This window comes from Eptatretus burgeri, chromosome 14 (genome assembly GCF_056783735.1).
Source record: "Eptatretus burgeri isolate ZD-2024b chromosome 14, Ebu_testis_v1, whole genome shotgun sequence".
Taxonomy (NCBI): domain Eukaryota; kingdom Metazoa; phylum Chordata; class Myxini; order Myxiniformes; family Myxinidae; genus Eptatretus; species Eptatretus burgeri.
This window is the reverse complement of record NC_140974.1, coordinates 64,580,639-64,599,594: the sequence shown is the minus strand read 5'-3', so window position 1 is coordinate 64,599,594 and position 18,956 is coordinate 64,580,639. Positions and strand designations below refer to the sequence as shown.

The following is an 18,956-nucleotide window of genomic DNA, read 5'->3' as shown; positions in this document are numbered from 1 at the left end:
CAATGAGCTTGGGTTTTGGAAACAACTCTCCCTTAATAACCACTAAGGTACTCCATCGGAGTGTGCGTCTCCGGGCATCTCAGGGCGGTGCTCAGCATGACCAATCCGAGGTGAAGGTTACATTTTAAACTTTTGTCAGATTTAATTAAGACATCGGAACACGCATTTATATATGTACTTCATTTACATTGTCACCTAACATTGTCTTGAATGTCAATTTGTAATTTTATTTTCAAAAACGACAACAGCTGTGATTAAAAACAGTCATTTACACTGCCGTCTACTGTTTCGCCATGGCTTAAAAACATCGGTTTGGTCCATCCATCCCTTCTATCCATCCATTCCTTCCCTCAATCCCATCCATCCATTCCTTCCATCCACCCTTCCCTCCATCCATCCGTTGATAAGGAACGGCAGGCTTGGCACCGCACCACACCACGTGGCACAACACAGGCAGGTGGTCGATCGACGTATTTTTGATTGTGTGCATCAGACAGATAGTGCAGAGTGACACTGCAGGTACTTTTGCTGTGTATCACAGTGCTTGCAAACGAACATCCAAGCAGCTTGTGGGGCGCTTGCCAAGTGTCTTAAGCACTCAAGTGAGCACTCCAGCGAAACAGTTGATAAGGAACGGCAGGCTTGGCAAGCGATTAGCGATCGCCAATCGGTCATATTAAACACCTCCTGGAGATGCCCAGAATGTCAAACCATGTCAGAATTGGACAAATAAACACCTTTTTTTCTTTTTTTTAGCAGTCATAACTGCTTCCAAGGTCATTTCGGCAGTTTAAATTTTCAAACTTGGCTCAGGGTAAGAGATTCGAGAGGTTATCGCATGTGTGGACATGAAATAAAGCCATGAATACTGGAATATGGGCATTCAGAAGCATTGCAATGTAACCAGAGATTTGTAGGTATGAGAATGAGGCATTCGATGATATGAGTAAGGAAAGTGGAAAAACAAAACTGTTGTTAAGAAACCGTTGCGACCTGTTCCACGTCAAGGCATTGTTGAGCAGGCCAAAACAAATGGCGAACTAAGACCCCAATGAGGTGACCGAGGGTGTGCCTGATAAAGGATATAATTAAAAAGGCCATTAATTATTTTCAAAATTAGTGTTTAAATTAACCTAAGCACCCAATTTTCATTTATGCACTACTTTGGAGTTCCCTTAGTCTGCTTTCAAAGTTTCAGGCTGATAGGTTTTGGAGTTATGGAGGAGAGACACTGACACGCATGCACGCACACACACATGAGTATAGACCGGGCCTTAGAGGATTAAAAATTTAAAAGAATTCTATATCACGACAAGCAAGCATTTTCGTTAAGATGAATGGATCAAGGAAGGTCTACTGTTCCAAAACATAATCTTAAACCTTATCCCTTTATCCTTTCACCCAAGACCAGCCTTGGTGTGGCCCCTACCAGCCGAGCCCTGCTGTACGTCATCCTAAGCCCTGTCGGACCATATTTTCCTCAAGGGGGCTTTCAGCCAGTTTCCCTTCTTGCTGACCCCAAATTTGTACGTTCCTGGCATGGTGGTGTCGGAGACTTCAAAATGGGAGGGTAAGAAATGTCTGTTTAAATTTCCTTTTCTATACATATTCCTCATTTTGTATCCTGTAGTAATCAGGTCTATTCAAGTTTATCTTCTTTCCATTTTCAGAAATTACAATCCAACCATCTTAGTCCAAAATGAGGCACAGCGCAAGGGATGCCAGCAGGTCCTGTGGCTGCATGGTCCTCGACAAAATCTCACTGAGGCTGGAACGATGAACATCTTTATCTACTGGACAAATGCCAGTGGTGGTGGGCTATGCACAGCTTGTTTAAAATAATCTCTTGTCTGACAAATTATTTTTCTTCTGATCATCCTTTCTTCTTTTGTTTTTTTTCTCAATGATCCATTTTTTCTTATTCCTTTAAAAAAAAAGAATCAATATATACGAGTATGACAATACCAAAGCATGCCGGCTGCCAGGTTTGTATGGCCTTCTCAGAGATGTGCTTTGTTCGGTCATTTCTGTAGACTCGCTGGCTTCCTTGCAGCTTGCTCTTTTGTATTGGAGTACTGCTTATTTTTAGCTCACCTGGAACGTAGTTCTGGGTAGCTTATGGGATGGCGTGTCGTCCGTCCATCCATCCACCCATAAACACTTGCTACTTATTCTCTGAAACCACACACATGATTTTGATGAAACTTGACTACAACCTTCATCACCTGGTATGCACCAAAGTTTTTTCATGGCATTAAAAATAGATAAATAAATCGGCCCTGAAGGGGTCTACTAGAGGGGGTGAGTGGGGGGGGGAGGTTGCCCCCCAAAATAGGTATTTGCTGTAACATTGGTTCATTGGTACATTTTGCTGATTCCCTCCCACATTGACTTCCTCCTCATTGTCATTATTTTACCAGGTGAGCACCCAGGAGCATTGCCCCATTTTTCCAACCTTGATTTGTGTATGTATCCAAAATTAATCCCTTAGAGCAGGAGAACACCGTCACAGAGGTAGGTACACCAGGCAATGCCTCATTGGAAGATAGGGTGTTAGCTTTGACATTATTGTGCATGGTTGGCAATTTTACTTACTTTTTGTGGAAATGTTCAGGTCAGGCCAGAAAAGAAATGTTATTGTCAGGTCAGGTTAAATTAGATCTGTGACTTGCTACAGGTAGCTTGTAAACATGTACTAACCTGTTCCATGGTTGGGTTTTTGATGACTAAATCATCTCCTCCACCAAGTTTCCTCGTGAAGATGGATATGGACACCCAGCAGGATTAAAAACAAAACCTGTCAAAGGGTGGGGGAGCTCTTTATGAGCCAACAGCCATCCATATCTAGTGCCCAACTGTGTCTGCGGACGTCCTCCTGCAGTTGCGTTACTTTTTTAGGAGGTTGGTGGCAGGATGTGCACTCCTGCCACCATAAACACTTCATTCCGCAAAACCCACAAATGCAAAGAAAACTGAAAACCCACTCCGTGAGAACACCTTCTGTGCTGCTGCTCTTCGCAGGGCAGCTCACCAGATGACGAGATTGGGGCAAAGCCTTCGGGACCCCCATTCCTTGATGATGAGAGGAAAAGCACGGGATAAATTTCCTGGGTCAGATTGCGGTGGTGGGTGGCGGAGTGGTGCTGAAGTGTTGTCCACCAGATGGCGGTCTCCTCGGGTTAACCTGAGGCAGTCCCTTCGGGTGGGAACTTGGAATGTCCTATCCTGAAGAGAGGATGATCACCTGTCTGCTATTCCCTGAGCTCAAACATTTGAACATTGGTATTGCAGACTTTCTGAGGTTCAGAGACCGGATAGTGGCGAGATCATGGCAGGTGGTTGCATCTACTATTGCTGTGATCACTCTGATGGTTATCACACCCAAGGAGTTGCTGTAGCTGTGTCCAATAAGCTGACTCCAATGATAATTGAGGTAACACCAGTCAACGAGTGCATTATGATGTGAAGGATTTGTCACTCCTTGGGTGTCATTTCCCTGGTCTCTGTATATGCTCCGACTGAGGCGAGTGATCTCACCGTAAAGGACGCATTCTCTGCCGCACTCGAGTCTGTGGTTGATCAATGCCTTAGGCGAGATACTCTTCTCGTCTTGGGGGATTTCAATGCATCGACTGGAATTGATAGGGATGGTTATGAGACATGTATTGGTTTCCATGGGTCTGGAACTGTGAACCAGAATAGCACTAAATTTCTTGACTTTGCAAGAAGTTGTGGACTTGTATTGGGGTGGCTGGTTCATGATTTCAACACCCACAGGCTCATCGCTGGACTTCGTATTCCAATGCTGGTGATGTGGCAAAGGATATTGACCATGTGCTCCTTGATGGTCGCTGGAGGATGATCCAGAACTGCAGAGTCTACAGGCATGCTCAGTTCCTCAATACCGACCACAGGCTTGTTGTAGCAACTCTGAAATTGTATCTTAAATCTGGGAGAATGGTACCATCTCAGCCAAGGTTGGATGTTGGCAAGCTCAAGGATGAGAGGGTAGCTGAGGAATTTGGGAACAGGCTGAGTGGGGATTTTAGGGGTCTGGGTGCTTTGGGAAATCCTGAAGAGTTGTGGAGTGCCTTGAAGACTACCATCCTTGATGTTGCCGTTGGATGTCTTGGAACTCACCGCAGGGTGAAGAAGATTTTTGTCTCTCAAGGGACACTGGATACCATTGACGAGAAGCGCAGGGCCAGGCTTAATAGCAGAGCTCAGCTGCTCAGGGAGTTGAGGCATAAATTTATGTGCGCTGAGAGTGGACAAGGAGGCCAGTTTGCGAGGAATCTGAGGGGGTAGAGTATCACCTGTGGTCAAGTGATTCTCATCTTGCTTTCAGGGGAATTCGCGCATTGCGTTCCTCCAAGCCCATCCCTCAGTGTACTGCAGTTAGAGCAGAGGGTGTTGGGCTCTTGACAGAGAGTCTGAAGTGAAGGCCCGCTGGGCCAGTTACTTTGAGCTGCTGTACCATGCTGATCTCCCAGCTCTCGAGTTGGATGTCAGGGGTGTTACTCTCCCTATTGCTGACCCTCCAATCAACTGTGATCCACTTTTGTTTGTGGAAACATAGGCTGTGGTGAACTAGTTTTAATGGGTAAAGCTCCTGGATTCTGTGGAATCTATGCTGAACCTCTCAAGGCTGATGGAAATGCTGTACTCGTGTCGTTGCATGCTCTGTGCTCTGCCTGGAACACGGGCATCATCCTGTGTTCTGTGCTCTGCCTGGAACACGGGCATCATCCCAACTGACTGGAAGAGGGGCCTTGTTGTCCCTCTCTGGAAAGGGAAGGGTGATTGCCAGGACTGCAACAACTACTGAGGGGTGACACTGCTCTCAGTGCCGGGCAAGATCTTTGCTCTAATAATTTTTGATTTGGTTCACCACCATCTTCTTGCGCACCAGCAGAGCAGTCAGGCTTTACATCAAATAAGTCATCGATTGACCATATCCTTGCTCTTCGGGTCCGTCCTCACTGAATGCAGACGAGAGTTTTGGCAAGAGCTGCTTGCAACCTATGCTGATCTCTGCAAAGCATTCGATTCAGTGAATCGGGATGTCCTCTGGAGGATTCTTAGTCTTCATGGGGTGCCACCAAAACTGATCAATCTGATGTCTGAACTATACTCTGGTACTGAGAGTGCTGTGAGATGTGGTGATACCATCTCTGACTTATTTACAGTTGTTACTGTTACTGTACTGCCCCCCACACTTTTCAGCACTTGTATGGACTGGATTCTGGGGAGGATGTCAGAGAGATCAAGCTGTGGTGCATTATTTGGGAATGTCAAGATCTCTGACCTTGATTTCGCAGACGATGTAGTCATCTTTGCGGAGACTTTGGATATCCTTTTGGGGGCCCTCAAGGTGCTGAATGAGGAGTCGGAGCCGCTGGGATTACGGGTTTCTTGGGTCAAAAATAAGATCCAGGCTTTCATTGACATCTTGGATGCTGCTATCTTTTCTGTACCCACTTGTGGTGAGGATGTTGATGTCGTGGAGATTTAATTACCTTGGCAGTGATATTCATGTCTCTGCTGGCTGTGAGCCAGAGGTCAAAAGACATCTGGCTTGGGCCTGGGAAATCATGAATTCACTGGATCATGGAGTGTGGAGCTGCCAGTATCTGTGCGGGAGGACGAAAGTCCGAGTCTTCAGGTCCTTGGTGCTTCCAGTCTGGCTCTATGGATGTGAGACTTGGACTCTGACCAGGAATCTAAGATGGAGACCTGATTCCTTTCGTTCCAGGTCTCTTCAGAAAGTCCTCGGCGATCGCTGGTCGGACTTTGTGTCCAATGAGCGATTGTTGTGAGAGACTCAAATGAGATTTGTTAGCTGTATAGTCTGTGAGCATCAGCTGCAGCTGTATGGACATTTAGCTCGTTTTCCTGACGCTGATCCTGCTCACCATATTCTCTCAGCGAGTGAGCCTCGTGAGTGGAGAAGGTCAATGGGCCGACCACGTGCCTCGTGGTTGCAGCAGGTTGATTGGCATCTCAAGGAGATGGGGATGGGCCAGGCATCTGTCTGGGGGATGGCCAGATGGATGCCCCTGGAGTACTGACGGAAAGTGGACACAGCGGCGCACTGTTCCGGTGCATGCTCCCATACCTGACCTGACCTGTTGAACAAAAAACGTTTTTCTGTCACTTGAGTCAAATTTGTGTTTGTACATATGTGAAAACTGCGCTAGAAACTGATCGGATTACTGTAGAAGTGGAAATTTTGTAAATGAGTGACATGAAAATGTGAGTGTGAGATGTCACCCTTGGCCACGGAAGACTTGGGGTAAACAGGAGACATGAGAGTGGATGGATTGATGACTATGCAAAAAGGCCATGGAAAACAGGTTGCAAGAATCTGGGCCACGCCTCAGAGGAATCTCTCAGGGTTATCCAGCTGCAGTCACTCTTCACCAGCGGTGCCCTCCGTTGTTGTGTGGCTTGCCTTTCCGGTGGCGACACCATTACTCTGTCGTCTCTCACTTGCTGGATCTTTTGTCAGTGCCTGTATAGTGACAGTTGGCCCGAGACGTTACCACAGGTCGTGAAGTGGAGGTTCTCTGTCTTGCGAACTTCCTGCAGTTTATGTTCTGCTGCTGTGGACATATTTTGTGGATTTCTTCCCTGCCAGTATCTGTGCGGGAGGACGAAAGTCTGAGTCTTCAGGTCCTTGGTGCTTCCAGTCTGGCTCTATGGATGTGAGACTTGGACTCTGACCAGGAATCTGAAATGGAGACCTGATTCCTTTCGTTCGAGGTCTCTTCAGAAAGTCCTCGGCGATTGCTGGTCGGACTTTGTGTCCAATGAGCGATTGTTGTGAGAGACTCAAATGAGATTTGTTACCTGTATAGTCTATGAGCATCAGTTGCGGCTGTATGGACATGTAGCTCGTTTTCCTGATGCTGATCCTGCTGACGCTGGTTTTCCTGATGCTGATCAAGGTGACATTCGAGGATTGTGATGTTGGATTAAAAGATCTTAGATTTTCCTCAATAACTGCTTAACATTAATTGTCTGGTGACTGGTAACCTCATGCACTGTTACCCGTTGTTATAGATCATATCCCGAGATCCGCTAACTTGTTTTTGTTTCATTAATTAATTGGGATCAATTGGTTTTATACCTGGTATTTCTTGCCAATCGTGTTTGACTTATTACTCAAAGTGATTTGCTTTAACTGTTGGGAGATTAGAATTGAGGACTTTTAAAACGTGTGGCTGGGTAACCTCTTTCTATACACTTCGTATTTTCGACCGCAACAACTGCCTCTCCTCCAGTATAGCTTCCTCTGTCCTCTTACCTTTCCAACTCTCCCAGCAACTACAGGATGCATGTGCATTCTCCCATTGACATCCTTGTTAAAGTCACAAAATCCAAGCTTCCTGCTCACTCTCTCTTTTTTCTCATGTGTGAAACTGCTGGCGATAGCTCACCTACTCTTTGTGAAGGACCATTAACCAAACTTAACCCAACTATCTTACTTGTAGATTCCTGTGTTTCTCCCCTCCTCTCATTTTCCTATTCGTTCATTTTCTTGCTTTTGTTCAACTGTTGGTTCATTGCTTTTTTTGCCCTCAATCACCCCACTCTGCCATTTTTATTTTTTATATTTTTTTTTGGTGGACAAAATTGAGGCTCATGAACGGATCAGGATCTTCTTCTTCTTTCGGCTCGCTCCCGTTAGGGGTCGCCACAGCGGATCAACCGTCTCCATTTCGCTCTATCCTCCACATCTTCCATTGACACTCCAACCACCCGCATATCCGCCCTCACCGTATCCATGAACCTCTTCTTTGGCCTTCCTCTTCTCCTCCTGCCTGGCGGCTCCATCTTCAACATCCTTCTCCTGATATACTCCGCTTCCCTCCTGAGCACATGTCCAAACCATCTCAATCTTGCCTCTCTCACTTTGTCTCCAAACCGTCCTACCTGCGCTGTCCGTCTAATATACTCATTCCTTATCCTGTCCATCCTCGTTACTCCCAACGAGAATCGCAGCATCTTTAATTCTGCCATCTCCAGCTCCGCTTCCTGTCTTTTTGTTAGTGCCACCGCCTCTAAACCATACAACATAGCTGGTCTCACTACCGTCTTATATACTTTCCCCTTCACTCTTGCAGCTACCCTTCTGTCACACATCACTCCTGCAACTCTTCTCCACCCACTGCATCCTGCCTGCACTCTCTTTTTCACTTCTCTCCCACACTCTCTGTTACTTTGGACAGTTGATCCCAAGTATTTAAACCCATCCACCTTCCCCACCTCAACTCCTTGCAACCGCACCATACCACCACCCTCCCTCTCATTTACGCACATGTACTCCATCTTACTCCGACTGACTATCATTCCCCTTCTCTCCAGTGCATACCTCCACCTCTCGAGGCTCACCTCAGCCTGCTCCCTACTCTCCCTACAGATCATGATGTCATCCGCGAACATCATAGTCCATGGGGACTCCAGTCTGATCTCGTCCGTCAACCTGTCCATCACCATTGAAACAGGAAAGGGCTCAGAGTCGATCCTTGGTGCAATCCCACTTTTTCCTTAAACCGGTCCGTCATTCCTACCGCACACCTCACCGCTGTCACACTGTCCTCGTACATATCCTGCACGATCCTCACATACTTCTCCACCACTCCTGACTTCCTCATACAATGCCACAACTCCTCTCTTGGTACCCTATCATAAGCTTTCTCTAAATCCACAAACACACAATGTAACTCCTTCTAGCCTTCCCTATACTTCTCCATCAACAGGATATAACCAAACAAAAGGAACAGCAGAAGGAGAGGATGGAAGCACACCAACAGTAGGATTGAGGGACAAAATAAGGGGGAGACTGAAAGAAATGAGGGCAAGAGAGGATATTTGGGGTGGACAAGATGGATGGATACAGAAGCAAACTTTCAGGAAGGAAAATAGGTGGGCTTGGGGAGGGGTGGGGGGGGGGTTAGTGAGGATAGAAAAGATCATGGTGGATGGTTTGAGATGGTGGGGGATGATCTGACACGATGATGAATAGCTGTCTAGAAGACATGGAGGGAAGAATGAGATTGAAGAGAATGTGGAAGTTGGTTCCATAGGTAGGGGGGGGAGAAGATTGAATTAGTGTCGATGAGAAGAAAGCATGGGTTCATGAACTGATTGCAAAGCATTGAAAATAATTAAAAGCTGTAGGTAAAGCAAACAGGGTTTTCGGTTGTATTCGTATGGGGATAAATTAATTATAAATCAAAAGATTTAGTTTAAACAATGTGCAGGAATTTAGTCATGATTCATCTAGAATAGTGTCGTGAACCGAGATCCTCTTTATTTAGATTATAATATTACGAATTTGGAAGCCTTGTGCACACAGACAGACAGCCATCCCCGAAGCTTAGTTATTTCGATAAGTGTGTGTTTCTAGTTAGGGCCCCCTACCTGTGTCTAATGGGAATTACATACATGCGCTGCGAAGTTATTTTGATAGTTAGGGTTTTCTTTTACATTTTTACACCCCGTATCACAACAACACCTTCGTTCCATCCTGACGCCATAACGCTCGCGGCATTCTTCGCGCGCTTGCTGGTGAGTGGGCGGAGCCTAACATAGGCATGGCGTCCCTCTAAGCCAATCGGCAAGGAGCGGGTGTCTCACCCACCCCCTTTCCGACTCAGCACCATCGCCATTAGGCACGTGGCCAGAGGTGAGGAGGTGGGCGGAGCCACAAACGCCTCCGCTCAGGACTCCGCCCAGAGGGGTGGGAGTTGCCCCACCTACCGCGGGCCTGTCCATTGGAGGACAGCCAGGAAATCGCGCGATGGGTCCGACCAATCGGGAGGCGAGTGGTCGGGAGAAGAAGCCCCTCCCTCCTGAAAAAAAGAAGTGTGGTGGTTGTCGGGACGAGGGCGGAGGAGGCAGGCGATCAGAGAGGACGGGGAAGCAGCTTGTAGCGAGGAGGAGGATTGCGCCACGTCTGCTCTCATCTTGCTGGCGCTGATCTCGTCTCATCTCGCTGGCACTGATCTCATCTCATCTCGCTGCCGCTGATGTCGTCTCATCTCGAGGTTGGTCTGGTCGCATCTCGACGCTGGTCTGGTCTCATCTCGACGCGGCTGGTCTCATCCTGGTTCACTCGTCTCGGCCAAACCGCACGAGGCGGGAAGGTCCATTTCTTTTCTTTTGGGTGTGCATCTGTCTGTGGGCCCGTCTTTAAGTTGGAACTGTTAAGTGCTTTTGCTTGTACATTGATTTCATTTCTTATAAGTCGGTTTAACTGTGTCCTTCCGTGTTCCTTCCCCCGATTATTGTAAATAAATACCGCCCCCCCCCCCGTTAAATGTTTCAGCTCGTCTTTGTCCTTTCCTTCATTAGTTTAGCACAGTGCGTGTTGGGTGATTAAAAAGGCCATTGCTGCTGTGGATGTGCATTTGGACTGACGCTCGGGTTACGCATGGGTCGAGCACGGAAACGACTCGTCCCGTTCGAGCCCCGTCGAGGGTGTGAATCCCTCGGTAGCTCACCATGTGGGCCTCCACGTATTTTGAAGTTTGGCAAATAACCCTGTACCACGCGGTTGAATTATTGACGATGCACGGTCCTATAAGGGACCCGTACCTTCGGAGTTATCCGAGGGTAACGATCTGAATTCCGGGTGTTCGGTGGAGTTGACTCTGCTGCTCCACCTAGCGGTTGTGCTCGCCACTGATACCCGGCCCACAACAAATTGGTGTCAGTTTTGGAGATACGAACCCCTCCGCCTCCATTAACAAAATTTACAGCTTCAAATCCACAACAAATTGTTCGTCAGGAGTGCGATTCGGCCCCTCGGCCTCAGTCGAGAAATCCATGGGATTCGGATCAGGGGTGCAGCCAGCAACCCCCCCCCCCCCCCGTGTAGGCCAAATTGCGAGCGACATTTAATTTAATTTCCAACACGCGACATGGCTTACCAAGACGAGCTGAAGCAGGTGGGTAGTAGTGCAGGTGTAGTAGAACCTATGGCCCAGGACACCACCCCCATGCAAGAACTTTCCCCGCAACCGAACCCAGAGGTCACATTGGGAGGGGCGGCGGCATATGACACCCCCTCCCCCCCGTAAAAATCCCCCCCCCCCGGTCCGTGGCGAATCGGCCTCGTCAGGACCAACTGACTTCGACCGGATTATGGAGGGAATGAAACAATTGATGCAAGAAATGAAGGGGGATTTGGAAAACAAAATGTATGTGAGCACGCAAAGCATGGAGCGCAGAATGGAAGCGAATGTGCAAAGCATGGAAAACTGACTGAGGGGCGACATGCAAACGCTAAAGGGTGATATGCAAACCCAGAGAGGGGAAATGCAGAACATGGGGTTGAACCTGCAGGCGGGCATAAGAGGCATAATGGCGGCACCATGTGGCGGAGCGACCAAACCGACCAGAGGGAGTGCAAATTGTGTTCCACCCGCGATGGAGACGGGTAAGGTCGAGGGGACGAGCGACGCCACCACAATTGATGGGGAGACGTGTAGGACGAGACATGAGGGGATGACGGAAAAATTAAAAGAGGGGATGGAGACGCAGAAAATCACGGAGACACAAAGGGAGACGCAGGAAACAAAGGAGGGAACACCAGAGACGTGGGAGGTAGAACAGGAAAAGGTGAACGGAATACGGGGAAACAAAGATAAAGAACACACACACACACATAGAGTTAGTGAGGGACGATGGGGTTGAGCATGGGGAATGTTTCGTGAACCTGTGCGAGCAGCAGGATGGCCCCCTTAAGGAACAGAGGGAGAAAGTATGCTCCCTTGAAGCAGATCGCGACGAGGTGGGTCCGGTCGAGCCGTGCGAGGTTGAGGGGATGTCTGATGTGAACGGGTACACGCGGAGCTTGGGGGGTATGGAAACCCTGGTATTTCTTGTGGTAACGCGAACCCCCGATGTGATTGTCCCGGAGTGTGTGCTGAAATGTGTGCCAGAAGGTGAGTATGGTGTGAGTAAAATAGCACGCCTGAGTGCGTGCGTGGAAATGGACGGACCGATTCAGACGGGAGATGGGTGTGGTGAGCCTTCTGCGCCATGTAAAGTTATTTTGGTAACCGCGCCGGTCCCGCGAGACGCCGCGTACGAGGCCCGTTCGGCATTTCACGAACAGCCCTCGTGCGCGCGACTACGTGGAGGGACTACGTGGTGTGGGAACGTCTCGCGTTTCGAAAGATACCGTCGCGCGGATGGTTAAAATGGCGGCGAGGGTTGTTTGAATTCGGCAAACAGGGGTCCCCATGTGAGCGCGTGTGCGAGGCATCACGTGCTGCGCATTGCTTGTTCCGTTCGCGGAACGCGTGGAGCGAGTTCCCAAGACGACACGCTCGAGCGGGCCTGCACAGGAAACTGCGCAGGTTCCGTGGGTGAGTGATGTCACCGGGGATTTCCCAGCGCGAGTTGCGGGTGAGCTGCACACGTTGGCACGCGTGGGGAATCCCTCGGAAGAGAGCGCTCGGTGCGATTAGCAGGGTGACATCATGGCTGCACGTATCGCCCGATAGAAGGGACGAATGGGCAAGCTGTCGACCACCGCCTTGGCGGTGCAAGAAAAAAAAAGCCTCGCTCCAAGTACACAGCCCAGTGTTTGGGCATAGGAGCATTAGTTATCGCGATGGGTTTAGCTTTGTTAGACTGGCCTCATGGGGGCATGAGCTGTCCTCCATTGGGCCCGTGGACTAGTTAGTAGGAATTTAGGTTAGATTTAGAATGGGAAATGGATTTTGGGAGACATGGACAGACATGGAATGTGAGGTGGGGGCATAGCGTAGCTACGTAGATTAAATGGAATGTGCTTTAGGATAAGGGACAACGAGGGAGCACGAGATAGTTAGAGGAACATAGGTAGAGTGTGGAGTGAATTGGAAAAGAAGAGTGAAAATGTACAATGAGTGAGTATGGGTCAGCATGCCCGAGTGAGTGAGTGGAGTGAATGTGGAATGCATGGTGCAAATTAATGAGGAGGGGGAGGAGTGAATCCCACCCAAATGACCCCGGGGTCAGTGTAATGTTAGTTAGTGGGTTAGTTAAATTTACCAAATGGAGGTCGTTCTGTTGTTGGTGGTGTATGAAGGCACAAAACCCATTTGGAGGGGTGCAGGAGTCCATGGACCGGCTGTGAGCGTGGCTGTTGAAAGGTGAGTATCGAGTAGAGGGCACCCCGGGCACCTGACAGTCGGCCAGAGTAGGCCAAGGATCCAAGGGACCGGGATAGTGTAGTGGCCACGGGCAACCCTCGGAAAGGGACCCGCAGCGCCAAAATGCAGCGTGGGCATCGGAGGGGGGCATTGCCAGGGAGGGCAACCCCCCACGTTCATAGGGAGCAGGTAGGCTCGGAGATGGCCTCAGGGCCCGGGGGTGCCATAGTTAGAGTTCGGCAGGAGGGAAATCCCTGCCAAATGAGCCACGCTGCCCAGCCATGAAATTGTGCAAGGGCACGAGTGAAAATTTGTGGGCAGGGCCCTAATTAATAATGGACACCAACACAGGCGACGGGAATCATGGTTTTTAGAACCTATAGTTTAAAGTGACAGGCGTTTGAAAAGCCCCGGGGTAGTTTAAGGTTTAATAAAGGATAGTATAGTTAGGAAATGTACCCCTTCGCACCATCCATCCCTTCGCTCTCTGTAGGCCGCTGGACCCACCTTGGTAAGATGGCTGAAATCTGAAGGAGGCTATTCTGAGGCTTCATTGGGCCTCAAGACAGTACGCTAGCCTCTTCCCTATTCCCCTCCAAAAAAAAGGAACTTAGGGGTTGGGAGTAGGCTAGGTTGACAGGATAGGTTAGCTGGACAAAGACAGAAAGGGGGTTAGAGAGACAAAATTATAAGAAAAAATAAATAAATAAGAAGGGGTCTAAATTTGTTTGGTTGTTGCACACTAAGGGAGTGGCTATGGACAGAGACAGGCAAAGGCGATAGGTTAGGGGGAGACCGTAGGTTAGGTCCGAGCCCGTTGCCAGAGCGGCCGGCACCACCGCACTCCCTCCACAAACCTCACGGAACGAGACCAGAGGCCGGCCAGCTTCGCATGCCGGCCTGTGTTGTGCTACATGTCCTGGTCCGCATTTGCCATGCCTTGTTTGCCTGCCTCTGCCATGGCCCCATGCCTGCTGCCCTTTTTGAATTTGCCCCTGTGTCACAATCTTAACCATGTGCGCCAGGACCATCCATATCTTCTGTGTGTTTGCAAGGACTGCCCTGCAGGCAGCCACATCACAGAGATTGCATTGTGCAGCCTGTGCATTTTTGTGTTTTGCATCCATTTCCATGTCCATGAGCCAGAGACTGCATTGAGCAGCCTGGCCACCTCTTCTTGCATAAAGGCCACTCCACTGTGGGACGGCGCATGGCCTGCCGTGTTAGGGTGAGTTGCCTCCAGCAGCTGAAAACTGAAAAAAAGAGAAGGTTCAGTGACAAAAGAGGGACCGACCTTTTGAGCAGGCCCTGAAGACGTCTGACCTTCCAGCTGCTGAGCACTCACCCACACAAACTGTTGATATTATTGTGCTTTCTTTCCCACAGATCACAGGTCCTGGGCCATGGTGAGTGTTGATATTAGTTAAGATTGTAAATAAGTTTAACCCACCTGTTGTCTGTCTTTGCGCCGGCAATTTTGGTTAAGTCGTCTGTGCGAGTCTGTTAGTTACACAGCGCATTGGGTTATTTATTTTTGGGACATGTATGAAAAAAATGTCGCACTCAGGGATCCGTAGGTAAATTGTACGAGGGGAAAACTTACACATGCTGGTCACATGCAAATTTGACGACTCGGGACGAGTCTGTAAAAATGGGAGGGGGTAGTGTTACGAATTTGGAAGCCTTGTGCACACAGACAGACAGCCGTCCCTGTAGCTTAGTTATTTCGATAAGTGTGTGTTCCAGTTAGGGCCCCCTACCTGTGTCTAATGGGAATTACATACATGCGCTGCAAAGTTATTTTGATAGTGAGGGTTTTCTTTTACATTTTTACACCCCGTATCACAACAACAACATCTTCGCTCCATCGTGACGCCATAATGCTCGCGGCATTCTTCGCGTGCTCGCCAGCAAGCAAGCGCGTGGGCGGAGCCTAACATAGGCATGGCGTCCCTCTAAGCCAATCGGCAAGGAGCGGGCATCTCACGCTCCCCATTTCCGACTCAGCACCATCGCCATTAGGCACGTGGCCAGAGGTGAGGAGGTGGGCGCAGCCACAAACGCCTCCGCTTGGGACTCCGCCCAGAGGGGTAGGAGTTTCCCCGCCTACCGCGGGCCTGTCCAATGGAGGACGGCCAGGGAATCGCGTGATGGGTCGGACCAATCGGGAGGCGAGTGGTCGGGAGAAGAAGCCCCTCCCTCCTGAAAAAGAAGTGTGGTGGTTGTCGGGACGAGGGCGTAGGAGGCAGGCGATCAGAGAGGACGGGGAAGCAGCTTGTAGCGAGGAGGAGGATTGCGCCCCATCTGCTCTCATCTCGCTGGCGCTGATATCGTCTCATCTCGAGGCTGGTCTGGTCTCATCTTGACGTGGCTGGTCTCATTCTGGTTCACTCGTCTCGGCCAAACGGCATGAGGCGGGAAGGTCCATTTCATTTCTTTTGGGTGTGTCTGTCTGTTTGCCCGTCTTTAAGTAGGAACTGTTAAGTGTTTTTGCTTGTACATTGATTTCATTTCTTATAATTGGTTTAACTCTGCCCTTCCGTGTTCCTTCCCCCGATTATTGTAAATAAATACCCCCCCCCACCCCACCCCTGTTAAATGTTTCAGCTCGTCTTTGTCCTTTCCTTCATTGGTTTAGCACGGTGTGTGTTGGCTGATTAAAAAGGCCGTTGCTGCTGTAGATGTACATTTGGACTGACGGGACCTCAGTAACCATCCGCTCGTGTTATGCATGGGTCGAGCACGGAAACGACTCCCCCGTTCGAGCCCCGTTGAGGATGTGAATCCCTCGGTAGCTCGTCACGTGGGCCTCCAGGTATTTTGAAGTTTGGCAAATAAGCCTGTACCACGTGGTTGAATTATTGACAATTCACGGTCCTGTAAGGGACCCGTACCTTCGGAGTTATCCGAGGGTAACTATCTGAATTCCAGGTGTTCGGTGGAGTTAACTCTGCTGCTCCAACTAGCGATCGTACTCGCAGCCGATACCCGGCCCACAACAATAACACGTTAAGGGATCAGCTTTTTGTGTGCTTATCTTCTTTGGCACGAAGTTGTTTGTGATCTCATTGGCTTTGTGACAACTTTTCTTTTTCTCTTGCCATCGACAGTTTTGAAGCTTCCCCAAATTGATTTTGGAACGTTTGTAAGGCAACATCTGTCCGTTTTGTGTGTACAGTAATCAGTTTCCCTTTCATTCACGGGTCCCAACTACTTTGAACATATTTCTCTGCTGTTCTCAAGCAATGGTATGCATTTGTATATTTGCTCATTATCCATCCTTTTGCTTTGCCATCACAGTTTTGTTTTTTTTCCAAAAGGGAAGTTAACAAATAACGCACCACACGTACAATTTCAATACTTATAATCTGTTGTTTTATTTTTAATGCTCTTACAAGTGTTTAGTTGTTCCATTTAGAAGTCTTTTCTCAATTTACCAACAGGTGATTGAAGTCCAATTCAATTCTACAGAATAACTTCAAGCATAGTGTCAGTTAAAGTATCACACCTCATTTTCGTTCCCGTTCTGTCTTTTTATGAGGTACTAGTAGGGGTACCCGGCATTGCCGGGCAACGTCGGGTCCCTCTTCCCACCCCACCCCTTCCCCTGCCTCCTCCCACCCATCCCTTCCCCTGCCTCCTCCCACCCCATCCATTCCCCTGCCTCCTCCCACCCCATCCCTTCCCCTGCCTCCTCCCACCCCATCCCTTCCCCTGCCTCCTCCCACCCCACCCCTTGAGGGACAAATTCATCAATATGGCTGAAATAATGATGCTATAGATGTTTTTATCCTCAGCCATGTCATGAATATTGGATGTGTTCAGTTCCAAAGTTTCCTGTAGAGCGCTTGCCAAGTAGCTTAAGCACTCAAGTAAGTACTCCATTCGAAACTGTTGATAAGGAACGGCTGGTTAGCTGCTTGGTAACAACACCATTGGACATCTCAACAGCATACAGTACATGAGTATTTCCATTGTAATGAAAACGTACCTTATTCAGACCCACACATCCACCCACAGACACGAACTCAGCTTTATATATTAGATTAGGCGACAGTGAGACACCTCGCAAGAAACTGCCATGTTTGCATATTTCCTACTCGTTAATCTATTCTTCTTCTTCTCCCTCTCATAGGAATCAGCATATAAACTTTCTATCCTCTATCATATCATTTTCCCATGAGTTTTAGTATGATACTAGATGACCCGTGAACCCGTTGGGTCCCATTGTGACAGCGGTTGATGAAAAAAAAAATCATTTCCAGAAAAAAAAAAGATAGCTCCAGCAAACGATACCGCTAAGGTTGTTTGCATTGATCAAATTCTCCCGGAGTACTTGACTGAATCGGGAATTGATTTTTTAATAATTTTTTTCATTGCCCGATTTTAACGAAACTTGATACTGCACACCACAGGCAAATGGTAAATAAGGTGGCCCTAAAAATTTTGCGCTATCGTGTACCGTTTTGGCTATATTTCTGGAACATACATACATACCATACAAGATGAGAGTTTTAGTAATATACCAGATGACCCGTGAACCCATTGGGTTCCTGTTGTGACAGCGGTTGATAAAATAATTTCGAAAAAAAAAGAAGAAGATAGCTCCAGCGAACTATACCGCTGAGGTTATTTGCATTGATCAAATTCTCCTGAAGAGTACTTGACTGAATCGGGAATTGATTTTTACTTACGAAATCTAAAGATTTTGTAAGTATATTGATGACTTCAGTCATCTGTTTGTGTGTTTGTTACTTAGATTTAGTAAGTATATTGATGACTTCCGTCATCTGTTTGTGTGTTTGTTTGTTTGGAGGCACAATAACTCGAGAACGAAAGAAGCTACCAATGTCAAATTACACCACGTGATTCAGGAGAGTGATGGCTAGTGCTGATTAGATTTTGGTCAAAATCGGTCAAAGGTCAAAGTCACAGTGAGGTCAAACATTAGATTTTTGATGGTTTGTTACAGAATCATCGTAGAAACTTCTGGTTTGCGTCGTGACCTTCTCTAGAGACAGCTTTTATTAGCCAAGGTCAGAGGTCAAGTTGACGATTTCGTAAGTACCAGTCTATGACTGCTTGTTTAATAATTTTTTTGTTGCCCGATTTCAATGAAACTTGATACTGCATGCCGCAGGCGAATGGTGAGTAAGGTGGGCCAAATTTTTTTGCGCTATTGTGTACCGTTTTGGCTGTATTTCGGGAACATACATACATACATATATACAAGATGAGAGTTTTAGTAATATACTAGGTGAATGCACCCGGCGCTGCCTGGGTTCTTTTTGAATGAATTTAATCTTCTATACATATGTCTGACACGAGCACAGTATCAGTTCCCTATGGGGCCATGGCAGTCATAGGCTAAGGGGGTTGGTGAGGGGGAGACACACACCCCCTCCCCCCGGCCGCGGGGCCTTGCCACATAGCCTATAACCTTCCCGGGGCACATCCCGACATTTTTTGTTTCAGTGGTTAGTTCGTATCCTTCACCTTTCAGGAGATTAGCGTGTGCAGACAAACAAACAAACAAACAGACAAACAAAAACTTAAAATCATATGTTAGATATGTTGTATATGGCATTGGCCCCATGTCAATCGGCTGAACTTGAAAAATTAACGTTACGAAATCAGGTGATGACGTCATAATTCGGAAGTCGGAAGTACAATTATTTTACATCGGGACACTCCCGAGTATATGTTCTGTCAGCATGTGAAGTTTGGTGAGGATCAGTCCAGTACTTTTCGCGTGCATAGGTCACAGACAAACACACTTTCAACTATATATATATATATATA

General features: G+C 48.0%; 1 protein-coding gene across 2 annotated transcripts in view; it reads left to right on the top strand.

Moving 5' to 3' along the window:
- Positions 1-18,956, top strand: part of LOC147013429 (branched-chain-amino-acid aminotransferase, mitochondrial-like) — a 92,469-nt gene that overhangs the window by 67,734 nt on the left and 5,779 nt on the right. For both annotated transcript variants that reach the window (XM_085855257.1, XM_085855256.1), the window contains 2 exons: positions 1,407-1,570; positions 1,671-1,813. In XM_085855257.1, the coding sequence (XP_085711383.1) occupies positions 1,407-1,570; positions 1,671-1,813 (307 nt within the window). The remainder of the gene's footprint in view (positions 1-1,406; positions 1,571-1,670; positions 1,814-18,956) is intronic.